Here is a 19,849-nt window from a genome sequence, read left to right on the forward strand (position 1 = left end):
AAAAGCCCCGGTGGTTAGGCCTCCGGATCAGGCGACGGCTAGGCGAGTGCGTGTCAGCGTGCGGCACGACATGAAAGCACGACCGTGTTCTTTCTTTCTTTTTTTTCTCTTTTTTTTTTGTGGTGGGGGGGGGGGGGGGGGGGGGGTGTAATAGAAGAACATATACGAAGATGGACCCAAAAAAAAGGGCACACGCACATTAGTAAGGGATCATCGAAGACTTTGTGGGCCAGTAATCGTTGTAGATATGAACATGACAAAATCAGCAAGTCAAAATGAACATTCATTGGCATCCGCCCTAACATTTAACGATAAACAATGCTACTGCATCATTGCCTGCTCACTCTTCGTTTTTTTCTGAAAAGTTAAACTGCTCGCTCTTCGTTAGTGATAGTGAGCAACCCAAAAAATAGAACTTTAGCTTCCGATGTGAAGACACTGATTTGTTGCTGCCTTTTCGAGCTCTGATATAAGTGCAACAATTAGCCTCACAAAACTTAGATATCAATGGTACCTTTAAACAGCGAGCCACTATTTGAATCAGCTAGGCAACATCCATAATGAAATGTTGGCATCCCATTAGTATGAGGATGCGCCGTTCCACTTTAACAATCTTCTATCATATCGTCTTCTTCAGAGTTATTTCCATCAGCGACTTCCAAGGGCAAGCCACCTACGCCATGGGGCAAGCAGCTGCTTCTATGCCCATCATTACGAGGGCCAATCCATCTCTCGAATGGTCTGAATTCTGTGACCAAGTCAGAGTAGTTGGAAAAACCACACGTCCTTGAAGAATCAAATCTTTCCTTCAGAATGTGGTCCTGCATTTTCCCCCAAATTGAAAAAAAAGGGCATACTATCATACACCAGCTAGTAATGAAAATTAAGATAATCACTTCGGTGGGAATGACTGGCATCTAAAGAGATTGTTATGAACTTCCATCCACACAGCTTATAATGTACTAAAAAGCATGCTAAAACAAGCATGAGCGAAGAATTTAAGAACGGGTTGACTTCAGAAGGCACAAAAAAAGAGTTCCGGGAACCATGGGAAATGTTAGTATGATATAAGAAAATGGGTAAGGATAAGCATACAAACTTTCCGTACATCATTCAGGTACTTGCGTAAAACATGCATATTGTCAGCTATTGAATTTACCTTATTGGATCGAAATGATTGCTCAATTTGCCAAAGCTTCGGGCTCCGGATTGTATGCCACCTGCTTAGGACAAATCATAGTAAATAAAAAAACAAAAAGTCCCTTAGGCTCTGCCATATAAAATAATGCTCACGATCTAAATACCTTGATGGCGTGCCATGAGCATTTCCAAAAAGAACTCCCCGTGCCGCAACAGAAGCAGCAATGAGTTGTGCTATGTTTTCTGAGTTATATGATGTGATTGGACTAGCAGTAAGAAGACAATCCGCATCACTCAAATATGATACCACAGCCCATGCATCATCAACAGCTTCACTGTCAATGAAATCAATAACTGCAAAACACCAAATGCCAACTATTAGGGTAAATCTATTTAAATGATGAGAGAGAACAAAATGTATCAGTAAAAAAAATTAAGCGAAAATGAATCAGCAAAAACAACGGCACAAAATTACAAAATGGGATCTTCAGTGGACCCAAGATATATGCTTATTAACGCATTTTAGTGAAAGTAAATATCATATTGCTACTTCTGATAAATAAAAGGATGTTAACAACCTCCAAGGTGAAGACACGTATGCAGCATATAACAGTAGTTCGTTAGACTCTGGATCTATGTAATATTATTCTGTGCTCAATTAAAAGATAATATATTTCTGCCCTTTCAACTACCAGCACTGTTATTCGTGTAGCATATATTCTGCTCTTTCGATTACCAGCAATGTTATTCATGTAGAAATGAATATGGAATTTTCTTATACTTCGTTAGTACGATCAAATGGCGTGTACAATAAATTTCGAATGTGATACAATGGTCATACTGCATTAAATAAGCCAAAATTAATGTGAATGCCTGATTAAAGCAGTAAATTTCAAATGTTCCACTTCATCTGCAGTACTGTTGGAAAGGCAAGAAATAATGTTTCACACATTGGCATAGACTCAACTGATAACACCAGCAGACTTAAGGAAAACATAACAATGCTGCACCATTCTACTTCAAGTACCTTCAACACTCGTAAAAGAACAAGATAAAACTTGAGAGAGGGAAACACAGCATACGCTATGAGGTATTCTGTACACCTTGATAGATAGTTACTTACCATTTTCATAAAGAAAATCCGCAACTGTCCGTACTTTTCCATGTGCTTGTGAAAGAATCTTTTCTGGAACATCCATTTTGAGTGAATTTCTTCTTAGGTTTTCTTTAAGAGGAAATGGATCCAGGTCTACAGATGAAATATTAAAAATTTCAGGGAGCAAAAAGAAAATTAAACACAAATGAGGAACACATTATGAAACACAGTATGGAAACCATCGACCCAATAATGAACTAGTCAGTTCAAACTGAAGGCATACCATATAGTTGTAGCGTTGTGTAACAACATGTCAGTAATTGAAAATACGGAAGTTTAAGAGCTTGGATATGTAGGAGCAAATACTAGACAATGAATTAATGCAAAATAATTTAATAAATAAAACACTAATTCCAACCCTGTAAAGTGCAAAAAATACTCTGAAATTAAAGTGAATTGTTGGATTATTGAATGTGGATATTATAGTTAAAGAAATCCAATGCAAATCCTAAGAGGGACAGAAGTGCCCAAGGCACCATCTGGTTGCAGAGATTTCTCCTGAGTCTTGTACTCTTGTGAGAATTGAACTATTTCTCATGAAATTCCTGCATTCTAAGCAGGCTCTAATGGAGAATCTACGTGTTCAAATTAGATCCTGTGAACTGAAAAGGATGCACAGCCATTGCCTAATAAACAATTCAGAACGAAGAAAATAAAAACTAGTGTGCAAAAATGTGCTAACAGTTCAAGTAGATTTCAATGGACAACAAATCAATAGAAAAAATGCTAGAATATATTTATGTGAAAAAATACCCTTGGTATTTATTTTTTTTCAAGGAAATAGTACATTGTTCTATCACAATATGAAGACACAAATATTTTCTTGGGAATTAAAGAACTTTGTGAAGTCAGCTTTTTGATAGGGCAAGATAGTTCTTACATACCGGTACCAACATCACTATTAGTTTCCCTCTTGTTGTGCAAAAATTTCCCCAAGGCATGAAATAGTGAAAGTGTCTCATCCCTTCCACATGGGGAGGGTAGTGCACTGCTAGGGCCATAGCTCTCATGCCCTGGAACCAGAGAATCATGGCTCTTTGAACCAGTACAATTATAACTTGTTGCCAATGCAGAACTATGCCTTCTGGGATCAAGACAATAGTATTGAAGAGACATTATTGCATGTCTGATATCACCTCCACTAGAGGTTGCCATTTGATGCAATAATTCTTCAGATGCATTACAGCTTTCTTTTTTGCAAATTCGAACAAGGATTTTCTTGATAGAATTTGTGGTTACCGGATTGAAAGCAATCTGCAAGAAAATGTGCTGCACTATGAGAAAAGGCAGTCTTAAAAACTTAATTAGTGGGCATCATCAATTCTGTCAAACATTTGACCTTATACCTTGTGAGCACCAGCATCTTGAAGTAAGGACTCAAGGTCCTCAGACTTCCACATTGCAGTATCGTTATTCTCACTTTTGTGATAGTGAGTGAGTGAAATGACAGTTGGTACTTGAGTACTTCGAATTAAACCAGTTAAGCATTTTCCTAGTCTTGCAAAAGCAACACTTCCACTTGTTACAGGGATGTCATCAATCAAAATGATAATGAGCTTCCTTTGGGACTTGGTATTGGTTGGACAAAGCATTGAATACTTCCTTATCTTCTCCACAAAGGTTTCAAATTCTTCAAGCTTGGATATATAGCGTAATCCTTCAAACAACCATTGAAGAAAACTATATAAATTATTTGTAACTGAAAAAACTGGAATGCTTTGACAATGTGCTTCTATGGACATGAGTACGATAGAAGTATGTGGATGTAGACTCTGCATCGGTTCTTTCAATTGCAACAAATAAGAGTTAGAAAGCATAGTTAGACAACAACATACACTAACCGCTACCTGAATTAGCATGAACATGTTCAGTCCACAGTGTTGGTACTGGAGTTGTCCACTCACATAAGTCCGCTCCAAGGTCATCAGCGATTGCTTTCACAGTTGCCTGGGAGAAATTATCATTACTAGCAAGTACAGTTCCAGAACAACAGAATCAAGTTATCCACTATGGATAGCATAGTGATTTCTCTCTCTCTACGTTCACCTATGTATTCTGAAGGAACAAGAACTAACACCCAAAAATAAAAACGCCCCCAACCCCTCCAGAAGAAAGATTGAAGGAACAAAATCAAAGAAAGAAATGAATTAAACTGTGTGATACTATAAGCAGGATATTATCAGAAATTGAGTGGTGTCATTGTTTCTTTGTCTTGTGTGTGTGTGTTGGGGGAGGGAGGGGGGAGCATCCACATGATCAGATTCTTAACTACGGCAAAATGAAAACTTTAGAGCTGTCAACCTGTTATGGCGAGCAGTGGTTCATGATGCACCAAATCACATCCAGCAAACTAGGGATTGAACAGGTCTACTGAACAAACTAACAGCTGGACTTAATCAAATTGAGCCCAAACTCGCTTCCATCATTTGGGTACAAAATTTTCAAAGTGCGAGGGAAGGACGTACTGATTTTCCAACACCAGTTTGCCCAGTTAGGACAAGGGTCCATCCTCCAACCGTTGTCTGCAAAATTGCCTTTGCACTATTAGTATTCCTCTATCCTCAAAAATTGAAATATATAAAAATTAGAAATGGAAAAGGTAACTGACTAGAGTAGATATTTGGTCATTTTGAATCTTCTACAACTACAACAGTAATAAAAATCACAAAATAATAATGCAGTTCAAAATTTACACTAGTTTTATCAATGCAGACAACTCCTGTCAGGCAGTCACTATGGGAAAGCTCAAGGATTGCGCTTGATTCCTAACAATTCAAATATTCACATATCAAGGAAAAGAGTTCCTGATTACTCATGTGCTTTTCTGAGATACTCTAGCATGAGGTGATGCCTGATTGCAACATTATTATTACAATCCAGATGCTGGTTGAATTGTACTGCCAGGACAGGCATACACAAAAAAATATATATATCAGAGTTCTTCACGGGGTCAAGTCCCCATCCCATTTTGAACCATCACATAACCAGAAAGGGAAAACCACAAAAAAAAATAGTTCCATCTGGTTTGCAGCAATGAATATTCTGACAACCTAACAATTCTGATTATACACTTATTCACATGATCTCGCTGAATATGTTTATTAGCCAAATTGGTTGGACTATATTCCACTAACTAACTATAACTCACAATTGAATTTGTTTCAATTCAAAATAATCACCTTTGGTGCCTTCAGCTTCTCTTCCAACCATTTTTTTACATCTTCAATCTACAAGAATAAGACTGTGTGACATATCATGTAAGTGCATTCATATTCATTGTCATGCATGGTGACAAATTATGAAGAAACTGAAACAATAAATCAACACCCTGATATATTGACATTTTAAAAAATATGGATGAAGAGGATACATAAAGTAGGCAATACAATAGATTGAGTATATCCTATCAAAGGATGAGCTAAGTTAAAGGTTAATAAAGGTATACAGCATAACATGTGTTGTGAGTTTGTAACAAAAAGAACCGACCTTCTTTTTATGAACAGCAAGCTCAGCCAATGAGTGGGGTGTGTACTTGTCAACCCAAAGCTCTTTCGTTTTCCGTATAAACCCTGCCTAGAAGTAGGCTAATCAGAGAGGAAAGTGAAATGGTGAAACTTCACATTCACAAGGGTCTGTGACCACCACAAAATCAAATCAGGAAAGAAAGAAGAGATTGGCCAAGACAAAGGTTCCACATGATGACAGGAAATTGCAGGTTCATCTAAAAGCAAAAAAAAGGAAAAAAGGAAAAAAGTGAGGCTATATGTTGATCTTGATATTTTACTTGCCTTTACTTGCCATGAGCGACAAAAATATCCCTCTGAAGTCTGAACTGTATTTTTTCCATACAGTTAATGATCTATCAATGTATCAGTAGTGCACCTTTGTATCGAAATCTTCTAATGTCCAATACATTCAGCCAACTTGTATGTCTTAAATATTCATTCCATGAGAAGATTCCCTTGATAAGGATGAAAGGCTTAGCATGACAACTAGTTTGTTAAAGGTGTGCTGTGTCCTCCTAAATTGCTGGTGCTAGTGGTTACCACCTGTTCTCAATTTTTATGGCAAATTTAAATAGAAAATGATGTGGCTATCTAAGAAGCTTTCACAAGATACACAAAAAAAACAGCAGGAATGGGGGTGAAAGAGATGTAGTTATTCAGCATACGTTGACGCTATTTGTTATTATGTTTTCTGGGGCAGTTCACCTTGCTAATTTATCCTAAAACTTGTTTAGGTCGTGTAAATCTAGGAATCATACTTCCATCCTTGAAAACTTTCATAATGGCATCATCTAGAGCTGATTCAACTTCAAATTTAACAGTTAGTACCAATCCAAACAAAGCAACATAGGTTACTAAACGCCATCTCACCTACAAGAATACTTAAGCAAACTATCTATCCTGTAGCAATCGTGAGCCGTATTATGCCTTTGTATTGTCATGATACTATATTGACTAGATACGATAGGTAGGGTAGTTCTCGAGCTAAGCTCGCTGCCAGCCACTGAACATCGCCAGACAACACAGTTCAGTTCAGAGCTCTAGTACAGGTTCAGCTCACATAGCAAACAGAACTCTCTCTCACCAATGCTGAGATTAACAGGCACTCATTCTGAGCCTTGGTACCACGGTTGGGCTGCAGTCGCAGTGCGCGAGGCCCAGCTGCTTCTCGAACTGAAAGCGCCAATAGGGAAAACGATTCAGGAGTTTTCACCCGATCTTGAGACAGCAGTAATTCCCTTGCCTGATGTTGCCGCAGGTTGACTGGCTTGTCTCTGAAATGAATAACCACAGCAGTATAGTGCTAACTTCAGTGCGAAGATCAACATAGGTATTGGGCATCCTTTTTTGTTCCATGTCTCATAGTCTACTTTGCATGGTTTCCCAACAGTATTTAGGATTTAACCATGCAATACCATGTGAGCATGGTGACTCGGTCATTGGAGTACCGTTATACAATGTTTTCAGACCAGTACAAACAAAGAGACAACTCAGAGCTGCTATCAAACAGCAACCAACTCAAGTAGCAATACATGCCATGTACATTGGATGCTTACAGTATGTCCTGTTTGGGAGCTTTATCAAAAGAAAACTCTATGTTCATAATTTTTTGTCTCGTTATATGGAATTCAGAATACAATCTAAAGAAATATACAGTTATACAAGAAAAGAGATGAAAAATAAATATACCTGGCATGCTGAAGTCATTAAAACATTCTGAAAAATCTTCAGAGAGCATGTCAAATTCAGCCTTTTCAGATAAGAGAAAAAATATCAGTAATCAATTAAACAAAAGGATCAGCTCAAGTTAGAAAAGATTGAACGCTAACAGACAAAGAAAAATCATATAGCACTAAGAACAAGTTAAGACAGGAAATCCATCTATATTGTTTTATCCCTGTTTGTGCCAAACTAGCTGTTCATTTTCAGTTGCTGGCGAGCTGGAATCAGCTTGTGAGTTAATCATCAACATTTATTATAGTGAGAATTTGGTTCAGAAACTAAAAGATCTCAAAATATAACCATTGTTCCATTTGCGATTTAGATGAAAATGAAATGAGTAATGAGGAGCAAATCTAAGTAGATACATGTATATAGAATCAATGTTTTCCATATTGACTTACATCAGCCTTCGAGCTAAAATGCTAAAGGACATGTCATACAATTATATAAATCTCATGTCTCAGGATGGGACAGCCTAGATTAACCAATCAAATATGCATCATATGAAACTGACCAGGAATTCATAGGCTCGACTGTGATAATAAAACTTGAAACTTATGTGTTCAGCATCCAATTTTAGTGGTAAAAGATGAGACTATTAAAATGGACTAATAGCGAACGAAATAGCGTGCTAACTAGGCACGTAACAACAAAATCGCCCAACCAAAATCAGTTCGAGTCTATCACCTTCAAGGAGTCGGACGGCGCGAGTTTAGAGGGGCGGCGACGTCCTCTCCCCGCGCTGCTCTCGCGGCGCGGCTTTTTCCTCGAGGCGCCTGCTGCCTGAGCCTGCACCTGGGCCGGAGCCGTCGCGGGCGTCCTCGGCTTCCGCGCCCGAGGGCCGCGGCGCCCCCCGCCGTCATCTTCCCCAGAGGAAGAGGACAGAACAACTACCTGCGGTCGCTTCCCCATTGGTGGAATGGCTTGGTGGAATGGTGGCGGCGGGCATAGCAATTTCAAGGGCAAGGGCTAGAGATCGGAAATCTGCACGACGAGCGAGATTGTGGGGGGTTTGTTTTGCTCCCCCGCGCTTGGGGCGGGAGGGGTTTGGCAGGTCTAGTCGGGGAGGGAAACCAGAGAGAGAGAGAGGGAGAGAGCGGCGCGCCGGCGCCTTCCAGGAGAGGAAGGGAATTCCTCCTCCAGTGACAAGGAGGTCCGGATCCTCTGCGGCCGTCCACGTGAATATTCGCAAACTCCTCAGTTCTGTGTTTCGGACATTTTGAGTTTAGGTCCTTATTAATCATTTGTCTGTATCATTATATCTCCTACAACTAAAAAGAAAAAAAGTAAGGTCACCAGTTTCATGCGACAATCAGTCGCTCCGTCGATCCACCCCTCCACTTGCGATACCCGCCTCGTCGCCCGCGTCGCGTCGCTCTGCCTCACCCCTGCGATCCCCGCCTCCCGCCCGCGCGCTGATCATCATCAGCGCCAGCCGCCTACGTGCGACCCCCAGCTCGGACCCTCGGCGTTGGAACGGACACAATCTTGGGATCCTGCAGGCGCAGAGGGGACGGAGCCACACCGCCACGTCGGGTGCCGCCGCGCGCCCTCCGTCTTCACCATCGCTGCCCTCGTCGACCTGGAAGACGACGCTGGTGGAGGTTCCTATGTTGCTGACTTCCGACCGGAATCAGATCAGCGGCACCATGTCCATGGATCCACCCTCATCTCCGTCTCTCGGACACCTGGAGGTCTGCGGTCAGTGCGGGGGATGACCAGATGAGGACGACAAGGTGACGGTGTTCTCCGTGTCCGGGATGACCTGCGCGGCGTGTGCGCGGTTGGTGGACAAGGCCGTGAAGCGGCTCCCGGCCATCCACGCCGCCGCCGTCGACGTCCTCTAGGGGCGCGCACAGGAATGGTTTAAAGTTCCATGTTTTTTTTGTTTCTAATTTAGTTCCAATCAACTACTTTGTAGCGTTGCAGCACTTAAATACCTTTTTCTTTGTACAGGGAATTCTTCTCGGCTCTCCATGGGCCATGTTTAGTTCCCCCAAACTCCTGAATTTGGCACTATGCAAAAAGAAGATTCTCCGTCACATCAAACTTGCGGTACATGCATGAAGTACTAAATATAGACGAAATCAAAAACTAATTGCACAGTTTGATTCTACTTTGCGAGACGAACGTTTTGAGCCTAATTAGTCAATGGTTGGACAATTATTACCAAATACAAATAAAATGCTACAGTGCGCTACCGGGGATTCGGCGGCGGCGAATTCGGCCAGCTAAACGTGGCCATGGTTCACTCAAGATTGGGATTGCAGGGGTTTCTCACGAGCTACATCCAGTCCACAGAATTAGATATTGGGCTCGCAGGGGTTTGTCGGGCTTACCTCTGTTTAAATGATTCAGCTGTGGATGGTTCAGGTATAGTCTGCAGTTCTCATATCTAGATTCTTCAAAACTTTGTTCATCCTTCATCCAATTTAGTTAATTGACTTCATTGAATTAGTTTTTGCCATTTTCTAACAAGGTCGATCAAAGGAATATGATTCATGTGTACAAGCTGCTGCGAGAAGGACAAAAAAAGATCTTTGGTAGTATAAAGTGAGACTTTTTTGCCATTGTTTTCTTCATCTGCTCCATAATATTGGTTTTCACTCTGATGCAGGCAAAACATGTTTCGGTGAATATGTTGCTTTAAAGTTAAAGATGCACATGTATCTCAGTTACATTGCTCATCTTCATTAACTATTGGCAAGATCATTGGTACCATGTAACGTGAATTTTATCCATTCTTAAACAAAGTAAATTTATCAGAGTGCTAAGGCTTTTCCTTTCTTTTCATAGGTATCCTTATTGAGGGTTTGATTTGGACCTACGGCAAAATGTCATCAACCAACTACGTCGCAACATGCCAAGCTGTTGTTCAGTTCATGTTATTATTGTTGGGGTTCTTCAGTGTATCCTAGATAATTCTGTTGGTGCTTCTCATGGTCTTGTGTTGACCAAAAAAAAGGACGCGTACTGATATCATCTAACATGCCTTTTTAGCTTGTGCCAACCAAATACTGGCAGTAGCGGTAAAAATATAAGCCAGAGTCCATATGGCTAAGAAATGCAGTACCAAAAGTACTTGTACAAGCTGTCTTAGATTGTGTTGACAATTATGAGAAGCTCTCCCTTTTTTTATGATTCTGACACTTTTCTTTTGGTTTTCAGCTTATAGTTGGTAACAATCATATATACTTTTCTGCGTGTTATAATCTTTTTCTTTATGTGCTCCTAGGCCTAGCTGGTTTACATTAGAAGCTAGGTCCTGTAAGCTATTTTTAAAATTGTAAGTAGCATTATGTGCAAAATGTGCGTGCCTGACCATCTGTCTCTGTTGATTTTACAGGAATTATTCGGAAAGACAAGGACAGTCATGGAGTGTTTGCACCGGTTTGTAGGGACTGCATAGATAAATCAATGCGTCTTGTGCCAGTGCTATGAAAACAACTTTGACAAAACACAATTAGCTAAGTACTTCAAATTTGATAGAATTAACTTTGGATTTAATGTAGCCTGTAGCGTTAGCATGGACAAATATACTAGGGAATTATTTAGCTGCAAGCCTTTTGGTAACTTCCTAGTTTCTACAGGATCTTAGGTCTCTTTTAGTAAATTATTTTCGTAGTAAGGTTTTTTTTTATATATTTGATTATTTCTAAGCCATGTACCAGAGTGACAATCTTTGTTTTAATCCACATGTTATAATATTTACTTGATTCCTGGACGCAATATCATATTTGCCTTACACCAATAAATTTTGCTTAAGCTAACTTACAAGCTGATTTAACTATTCCAGTAGGAATTGTTTTTATTATCTTACAAGCGTTGCCCGGAAGAATTTCCCCATGCTTTAATTTCACTGCCTGCACAAATTTTCTTGACAGTGAAACTTTTTCAGCTCACAATTATTCTCCCAGTTACATTACCATCTTAGGTGGCCAGCTAATTCCTGCTCTTGTCTTGCTTCAAGAGTACGTGTACAACAGGCTTCAGTTCATGTGACCTTGTTACTGCACTACAATGCATGCATACCTCCATCCGTACCACCTGCAAGAAGTGCAAGTGATCACTTGCTGCTACGCGTTTGTGAATTGTTTCACCGTGTGCCTGCAGCTCAGCTGGTACTTCACGTTTGTGCAGGGGCTCGTGAAGCAGATGGTGAACCCGGCTCTCGGTCATGCTCATGGGCTCCAATGGCCTCGCCAAGGCCGCACTCATCTTCCTCAATTGCCCTGCGCAAATCATGTTCAAGTCAACTAAGGTAAATTTGGCCCCCTTCTTTTTTCACTGTTCCCCATACACTGAAAAATATAATACTCTAAAAATGTTGGAAGAACAATACCCAATGATTTATTTTTCATTTGTACCTTCTATGCAGGGTCTTTTTGTTTTTGTTTTAGCAGAAATACAGTTCCTTTTTGTGAGAAAAAAAAGAAAAAGAAATATAGTTCTTGTGATATTACAATGAAGTCTGAAAGACTGAAACATTGAACACAGTTAGCCCAAGCAGTAGGAAAAGAATCAAATACGCCATGCTCTTTGCAATTCTTTATAGAGAAACAATCTCAAGTTCTGAACACTGCATTCCTCATCCTGATGACCAAGGATTAGATCCACTCAAAAAGTGTTGCTACTTGGTAGCTACGTAGCTACGTAGCTTGAGTTACTGAAAAAGAGCTGGGATACATGAAGCTGATTTGAATACAAATATTTTGGTTTATATGCATTTTGACTTGCCTTGGTGCCTCCCCTTAGACTTCGATATAAATACTTTGTCGAGTCACTATCTGTGGTGTTACTTTTTATCTGCTTGCAATCTGATAATATACCAAATATAAAATGATTTACTACCTCTAGAATTATATCTTGAGATAATACACTCCTTTTTCATCTTCTATGTGATGTTGGTTTTGGATCCAACTCCTTGTCATCATTAATCTGACCATTGTCAAAATTATGGTATTTTTTCTTTTTGTTCATCTACTGCAGCTTAAAACCGACTCCTTTTCAACAGGCAAAGCTGGATACTGTCAAAATTGCATATGAAAGCCTACAAGATAACTCGTATTGGGCTAAGGTGCTTTACTGCTTTGTTGACCGTGTAAGCACATGCCGGGTGATTTTAGCACATGCCGGCAGTGGAGGGAATCAAAACTATTTTATTACAAAATAGTGGTATGTAAATTATTGTAATATACATCAATGTTCAAGACATGATCCTTTTGTATCGGTCACTGGTTGATGCTTACAAAATTTACAGGTTGATCAATTTTCTTTTGATGTATTTTGGATAGTTTGGTTGAAAGAACAATATTTATTCTTCAAATTAGAGAAGATAAAATTATCTTTCGCTCAATGTTATGCTATAACGGTACAATTGTAGAATCTTATATATTTTACTGTGACAAAAATATTTGGTTATACAGTATATAAGATGTGAATCTTAATGGATTTTAGCAATGCGATTACAATGCTGATTAGAACTTAGGCATTTCACTTTTGTTGTTTTTAATTTGATGGAGTTTTAAACCTGCACATTATAGTTTTGAAAGTAAAGCCAGAACATATACTCTGGATTTGATTCGCTGCCTGTGGTTCGCTAGCCGCTGGGATCTAGGTCGATGACTTTATGCTATCTCCATTTACTGTGTGTAAGAAATCATGGAAGAACATGTCCCCACCGGACAAAGTAATAATAGGGATGAGCCACCTAGTGAGGAGGCCAACTATGATATGGAGATGTTGTTAGAACTAGAGGGTTCTGCAGATGGTGATATAGGTACAACCAATATGGAGCACAAAGAGTGCGGTGACCGGGACAATCAGGCACACTATGAGGAGAAGCTCGTGCTGGACAGGTAAAATAGGGATTTTTTTCAGCTCCTTGCGTTTGGAGGTTACAGTCATAAAGAAATATATTACACGGTATTGTTTTCTTATCGTGCGATCCGTGTATTTTTAGTGTAAAAGTTTAGCTGTCCCGTAGCAACGCACGGGCATGCTACCTAGTGGAGTATATAGGAGTAGCTTTTTATGATACAGCTATACTTTCATAGTTTTGAAAAGGATTTTCAAAGGCAGTTTTAGTCTTATATACATATTGTATACTAGTTTTGCACAGAATTTTTTGATAGCTTATTGTATGGTTAAATAAACTTTTTAGGGCTCGATCGGGCGGTTCATACTACATATTAAGAGAAATGGGAATATTGGTCTTACCATAGTTATAGTTACTTAGAGCGTCTGCAATAATTCTAACATATATAAATCGAGGAGGTTTTCAGGTTGCTAAAAGAAGTTAGTTTATGAAAATTGTAATGATATTTTTTCCGTTTACATAGACAGTATCAACAATACTTTCATAGTTTCATGAATAGGTTTTCCAAATACAAATTTAGTCATTATTTGTTGATTTTGCATAGAAGATTTTAATAATTTCTTACATGGTTAAACTTTTGAAGCCTCAATCACATTGTTCATACGATAGATTAAGAGAAAGAGAAAATTGTTCTACAATAGGTATAAGGATGTGTCCGATTGGATAAGAGGTGACAACGAAGTAGAATACCTCACTTTGTTCTGGTACTTGGTTTAGGGATATGAGGAAAAGAGGTGTCCCCAGAGCATAATATTCATCTAGATTAAGAGACTTAGTCAACCCCCCCCCCCCATAAAGTGAGGCACACACTCGTCCCTTGACAACACCAGCTACACGTCTTCCCCTTCCTTTTCACATGTGCAAGGGTGCCAGTAGGGAAGTTCGACTACAACACTGAGCTCGCCTCGGATGCGAGCGAGTGACCTCGCCCCCAGTGTGGGTGGCCATGGCTAGGGCGAGCGAGGTGGGTGATGACAGACTAGACGAGGGCAGGGGTCAATGGCGGGTGGGGCAGCACCGGGGCCGATGTGGTGAAGATGAAGACGGGCTAGACAATCGAGGCTGGAGGGGAATGGTCAACCGTGTGGAAGAAAAAGGTGTGAGAGAGGATGACATGTGGTGCCACTAAATGAATGCCTAAGGAATCAAATATGATGATGTATCCTCTTCATCCTCATTCCTCCAACAAAAGACGGAGCATGGCGGGACGTCTTTGTTCCCAACCAACCACAGAGATGGAACCATCTCATAAATAGAAAACTAGAATAAATCAATCTCATCAGTTATCTGTACTTTGATTTCTTGTCTACCCTCCATATTAATCTCTAATAACATCTTATATAGTTAAAGAATTAGTCATTCTATTATTTTCTCCAACACTTTTGTTCTTTTTGTTATTGCCTATCAAATGTCTAGTTTATTCCCATAGTATAGTACACGCTCTAATTAGCCAGTTAATTAAGTATAGTCGGTGCTTGCTTGTTCTTCCTCCAAATTGATCTCCTGGATAGCGAGCAAGCGCGGGAGAATCATAGGAGGAGCAACGGGTCGACATCCTGCAGCGGAGGTGTATGTTGGCCTGACGTCCCCCTGACCTGAGCTCGCTGGATCTACAGTTCCCCACCTGATAGGCTGTGGCCACTGACGCCGCCGTGTTTCCAGTGTTTCAAGCATTCTGGACTTTTATGTTTTAAGTGTTTGATCTGGATGTTGCAAAAGTAAATCTAAGATCTTGCATATGTTGCAATGACAATATACGCATATTGCGAGCGTATATTTTCAAGTGTTTTGGGTGTTTCAGACGTATGTTTCAAGTATTTTATCTGGACGTTGGAGAAGTAGATTTGGGTGTTGCTTATATATACATGTTGTAAGAGTATGTTTCAAGTGTTTTAGATGTTTCATATGTATGTTGCTAGTGTTTCATCTGAATATTTCATATGTTTTTGTGACGGCTATCAGGTGTTTTACAAGTGTTTTAGACGTATGTTGCAAGCATTTCAGCTGTTTTCATATGCATGTTGCAAGTGTTCCATCTAGATGTTGAAAAAGTAGATCCGGTGTTGTACTTGTTGCAACAGGACCCGCCTGCTGTAGCGTGCTGCTACAGCTGTTGGGGCGTTGTGCATGCACGTGGGAAGCAGAGGGGGATGGACGCAGAGGCGCAGGGTCCTGGGCGTGTGATGTGGAGGGGGACGGAGGCAGGGCCCGTGGGCCTACGTGTATACAGTGTGGGCGTCCGGACAGAGGTTCCTACATGCACGTGGACACGTGTAAAATGGATCAGCATGCACCGGCGTTCAGATTTGGACGTACGTCCGGACATCCAGACGCTAGCCATGCCAATTAGAGATAGATTGGAAATAAATGGCTTCAATGCAGATTGCTTACTTGCTTATAAAATACTGAGCAGGTCTTTTGCTGAGCCAGACAAAGAGCAATTGATCGAAGGTATCAACATGATGATGCGCTTGGCAAACAGGATCCTGAAGCGCCAGAGGGAAGATCAAGACGATGCAGGACGCATCCTTGGTGGTGACCAGGATGGGCAAGATGATACTCCAGCCTAGGTGTCTTCTTCAGGATGGAATGCTACTTTGTGAAGATGGACGCCGGCTCCTTTACTTTTGGTCTCTGGAACTTGTTTTGGTCTGGTGTTGCAACAATCGATTTTCTGGATGCGTTTTACAAACTTGTAAGGGTGATGTTATGCTGACTGTTGGTGGTCATAGGTTCGCTTTGTGATGGTTGTCTTTAGCTCTGAGCCAGAGTAGTTGCACACTTTCTTTCTTCTTTCTGTTATCTGTGTGTTTTCCCTCCAAACTCTGTATTTCTGTTATGAGAGTAATGAGAATGGGAAGGTTTCTCGGTTGGATTTTTTTTGCTCTGTGTCATCTTTCCATAATTAAAAAAGTAATTTGTTATTACTCATTGCTGACGAATAGAGAAGAAGGAATCGCATTATTTGCTCGGTGTCATATCTTTGTAATTGATTATAATGGTTGATTTGCGTAGAGAATCATTGGTTCATTTCAGTACAGTTGCCACACTATTGTTGTTAAGCTAATCTACTTATCTCTGCTACTTATCTATGTTGTGCTCTTCAGAATGGATTTCGATGCTTGATTTATGGCAGTGGTTATTAGTTCACATGCCAATGACGTGCTTCCTAGAATTTCCTATTTGAACATGATGCGATGCATTTCTATTACACCAGTTTAAATTGCACTCATTGTGGTTGATTTCCTTTGATGACATATTTGTTAAGCAAGGGACTAAAATTGCTCCTTATGTAATGTGTATATCTGTATGTAGAATTCTGCCTAGGTTGCTGGAGGACTTGGTGGATGGTAACATTGACTAAAATTTTTCCCAATGCTGCCTAGGTACAACCATCTTCCAACTTGCTTCATTTCTCTATTATGTGCAGATTGATGTACGATCAGGTGTTTTAGTCAATGTTATGCATGCTGTTGCAGTTATTGTTTTAGCCTTCCTCTGCCTTTCATGGTTGTGTGGCTACTTCCACTCTAGTTTGTGCATACATAGATTTGCATGTATATACATAAATATAGATATGAATTCCCCACAATGACATGTATATTTTCTTCTGTCAAAAGTGTTTTTTTACATACCAGATATCATTTAACCACTGAAATGCATTAAAAAAAAGAAAAGAACAGTATGCTATTATTTTTGTTACTAATTGGACAGCTCTATTTGAGTGACAAGCCAGCATAATCAACTCTGATCAAGCTGTGAAACTTGCGGAACCTTCTCCTATCGACCAACGGTGATCCCATCGTAATGAAAATTGGTGACTTTGGGTTTGCCAGGTGAAAGCAGTATGTCCCCTCATTATTGCATTAGTATTTATTCAAGCACAGCTTTTTTGGCTCCTCCACTAAATGACATTGATTTCATCAAGATTTGTCACTGGGGACGGTGTTTCCCACCTGATTGTTCTTCATGTATCCAACTAATGGGGCTTCCTTGATCCTGTGTATGCAGGTTATGGCCACACAGAAGGCTTTGTTTCTTATTGGAATTTAGTACAGATCCTATCTCTTACAGTACATCAACAAAAAAAGGCCAGTATTGAAATTGTTTGCCTAGGTGGTGCCAATAATAATGTAATATCTGTGATCTTCAGTAGTGTATAATTGCTTCGTTCAATTAAGATCTAGCATCTTTTGTTGTTGGTTCCTCCATTTGGTTGTGGGCATCGTATTCTCCTGTTAGGTTCAGCTAGCGATGGATTGTTGCTTGCTCTTTGTAATGTAATATATAATTCTGCTTGATTATCACTGTCTTCAAGTAGGGATCCTTGATGATGCAATTCCTTCTTCAAAAATTCCATGTCCATTTAGTAGTTGGTATGCTCGTATTAATGTTGGTATGTTTGATGCGCTCCTGCTCTAAAGCTAATGCTACTTCCTTAAGGTTTAGCATGTTAAATTATTTGCTTCTATGCCATATGCAATTTTTTCCAAACAATAAATTTTATTAGCAATTTAGGAGCTACACCTTACTACCTCTATTGTATAGAGAACAAAGAATGCTTCTTTCTTGGGCTAATCCTACTGCAAAGCATTAGAGGCAACAAAAAATAGATGTTTTACTCAATACAGATCCCTGGTGAGGATTCTTGCTACAGGTGCTAGTGATTTGCAGTGGCTGTATATTTCCTTATGAAATTTGGTCAATAAATATCCATGTCGAGGGTTGGTGCTACATGTGCTGGTGGTTTGTTGTGCCTCTCAAAATTTAATTTGGATATTTAGCTGGAGAACTGTAGGCCTGAGAGTAGTACTTCAATTCTGGATTGGTTTAGTTGATAAGTCAGTTTTGGTCTTCATGCTATTCTATCTCGGTCTTCCCTGCTTTCCTATATTTTTTTCTTTTCACCTTGGTGACTGTACTTAGCTCAGTGGTGACAGGATGCTGCTAATACATGTAACGGATAGATTTTGTAGCTGCAGAGTTTCTATTAATGTGTTTGTATTATCAATCTGACGGTCTATGTAATGGCACATACTACTACCAAGAGCTTCACCTAGAGTGGAATTGGTCTTGTTTTGGGTGTATTCTCTCCATTTCTACATTTCCCGGGAACTTTCACACTATTTCCCCCTTTTACCTTATTAGAATCTAGATGCTACATTCTTCCTTTGTTTGTTCCCACGTATCAGAATAGACAGGTAATTTCGGTAGAGTCTTACTGCATGTGATCGGAAGGTCTTGGATTCGAGTCACGGTCTCCTCACATTGCACAGTCGAGGGTAAGGCTTACCACTAACACCCTTCCCCAGACCCCGCACAGAGCGGGAGCTCTCTACACTGGGTACGCCATATTTCTGCTTTCCATGTTCACAAGTGTGCACCATGGCTTTTGACTTCCCTCCAAGCTTCCAGCCTCATGTAAGGTGTGGTACCATGTGTGTTCATGCTGCAAATAGATGGGATGGATCATTATTCATTACCTTTATTTCATAGATACCTGGTTTTCCATACATTTAGTTTGTATCATTGTTTGCGGTGCAGATTTTTTCCTCTCTCATATTTGTCTGTACATTAAGTACCTTTCTCTATTCATGATTTGCACGAAAGCTTTTCGCCTACTAGCCTGTTGACTGTTGGTCTAAGACAATTTGTACAGGTACAAATAAAAAAGAGCTCCATTTGCTGGTTTCTCCATGAAAGCTCGAGGTTACAGCGAGGTACGATTCATAGCACACCAGCTTTCTTTTTTTGGTTTTGTCCTCAGCTCATTGCTTACCTACATATCTTTTTAAAATCTTGATCTTTGGTTATTAAGATTGTGTCCTAAAAAATATGCTTCTGTCGGTGTTTCGAACTGTCGACTAGTAAATTTGTGTTTGCGCGTCTAGCCCAGATGGTGTGCTCGGAGGACACAAGGGTTTATACTGGTTCGGACGGAATGCCCCTACGTCCAGTTTGAGTCTGCTCGTGTTACCGGCACTTGTTTGTAGTGGGGGTTATAAACGGACGAAAGAGGGAGAAGGTCTCAAGTCCCTGATGAAAGGATCGAATGGAGTTGAGTCTAGCCTAACTCATTGAGCCATTCAGCCTTGAGCCATTTTTCTATGCCCTTCGTGGGGCATCCTGCTTCCCCTTTTATAGATGAAGGGGAAGGCGCAGGTTACACGAGAGAAAGAGAAAGAGCAAAAACGCAAGGGAGAAGAAGGCCTTCGGAGTCATGGTGCCCTTCATCTCCTTCATGCGGGTCCCGCCGGTCATGTAGATGACGACAGGGATGGCTCCACGTCACGACCCTATTCACCACTGACGCCACATGCGGGCATCGTCAACCGGTCGTGGCGCCTCATTCTATCCTAGCGGGTAGCATGGTCAACATGTATCTCTGACGAAAGTCGTGCGAAGATTAGATAGCATAGCATCGGCACGCCCAACACTATTGGCCAT

General features: G+C 40.3%; 1 protein-coding gene across 2 annotated transcripts; it reads right to left on the bottom strand.

Moving 5' to 3' along the window:
• Window positions 1–212: 212 nt before the first annotated feature.
• On the bottom strand, window positions 213–8,655 carry LOC136540323 (cell cycle checkpoint protein RAD17-like). 2 transcript variants are annotated; one of them, XM_066532322.1, is made up of 12 exons: window positions 8,212–8,655; window positions 7,492–7,552; window positions 5,783–5,865; window positions 5,476–5,523; window positions 4,762–4,818; window positions 4,144–4,243; window positions 3,643–3,953; window positions 3,181–3,550; window positions 2,264–2,389; window positions 1,305–1,494; window positions 1,160–1,220; window positions 213–821 (listed from the first exon to the last, which is right to left on the bottom strand). In XM_066532322.1, exons 1-12 carry the CDS (start codon window positions 8,434–8,436, stop codon window positions 606–608), a joined length of 1,848 nt encoding a protein of 615 aa, XP_066388419.1. In that variant the 5' UTR covers window positions 8,437–8,655; the 3' UTR covers window positions 213–605. The 2 variants fall into 2 exon arrangements, with proteins under 2 accessions (XP_066388419.1, XP_066388420.1); XM_066532323.1 differs by having other exon boundaries at window positions 214–821; window positions 5,783–5,869; window positions 8,212–8,351.
• Window positions 8,656–19,849: the final 11,194 nt, after the last annotated feature.

The sequence above is a fragment of the Miscanthus floridulus genome, chromosome 2, assembly GCF_019320115.1.
Source record: "Miscanthus floridulus cultivar M001 chromosome 2, ASM1932011v1, whole genome shotgun sequence".
In the NCBI taxonomy this organism is placed as follows: Eukaryota; Viridiplantae; Streptophyta; class Magnoliopsida; order Poales; family Poaceae; genus Miscanthus; species Miscanthus floridulus.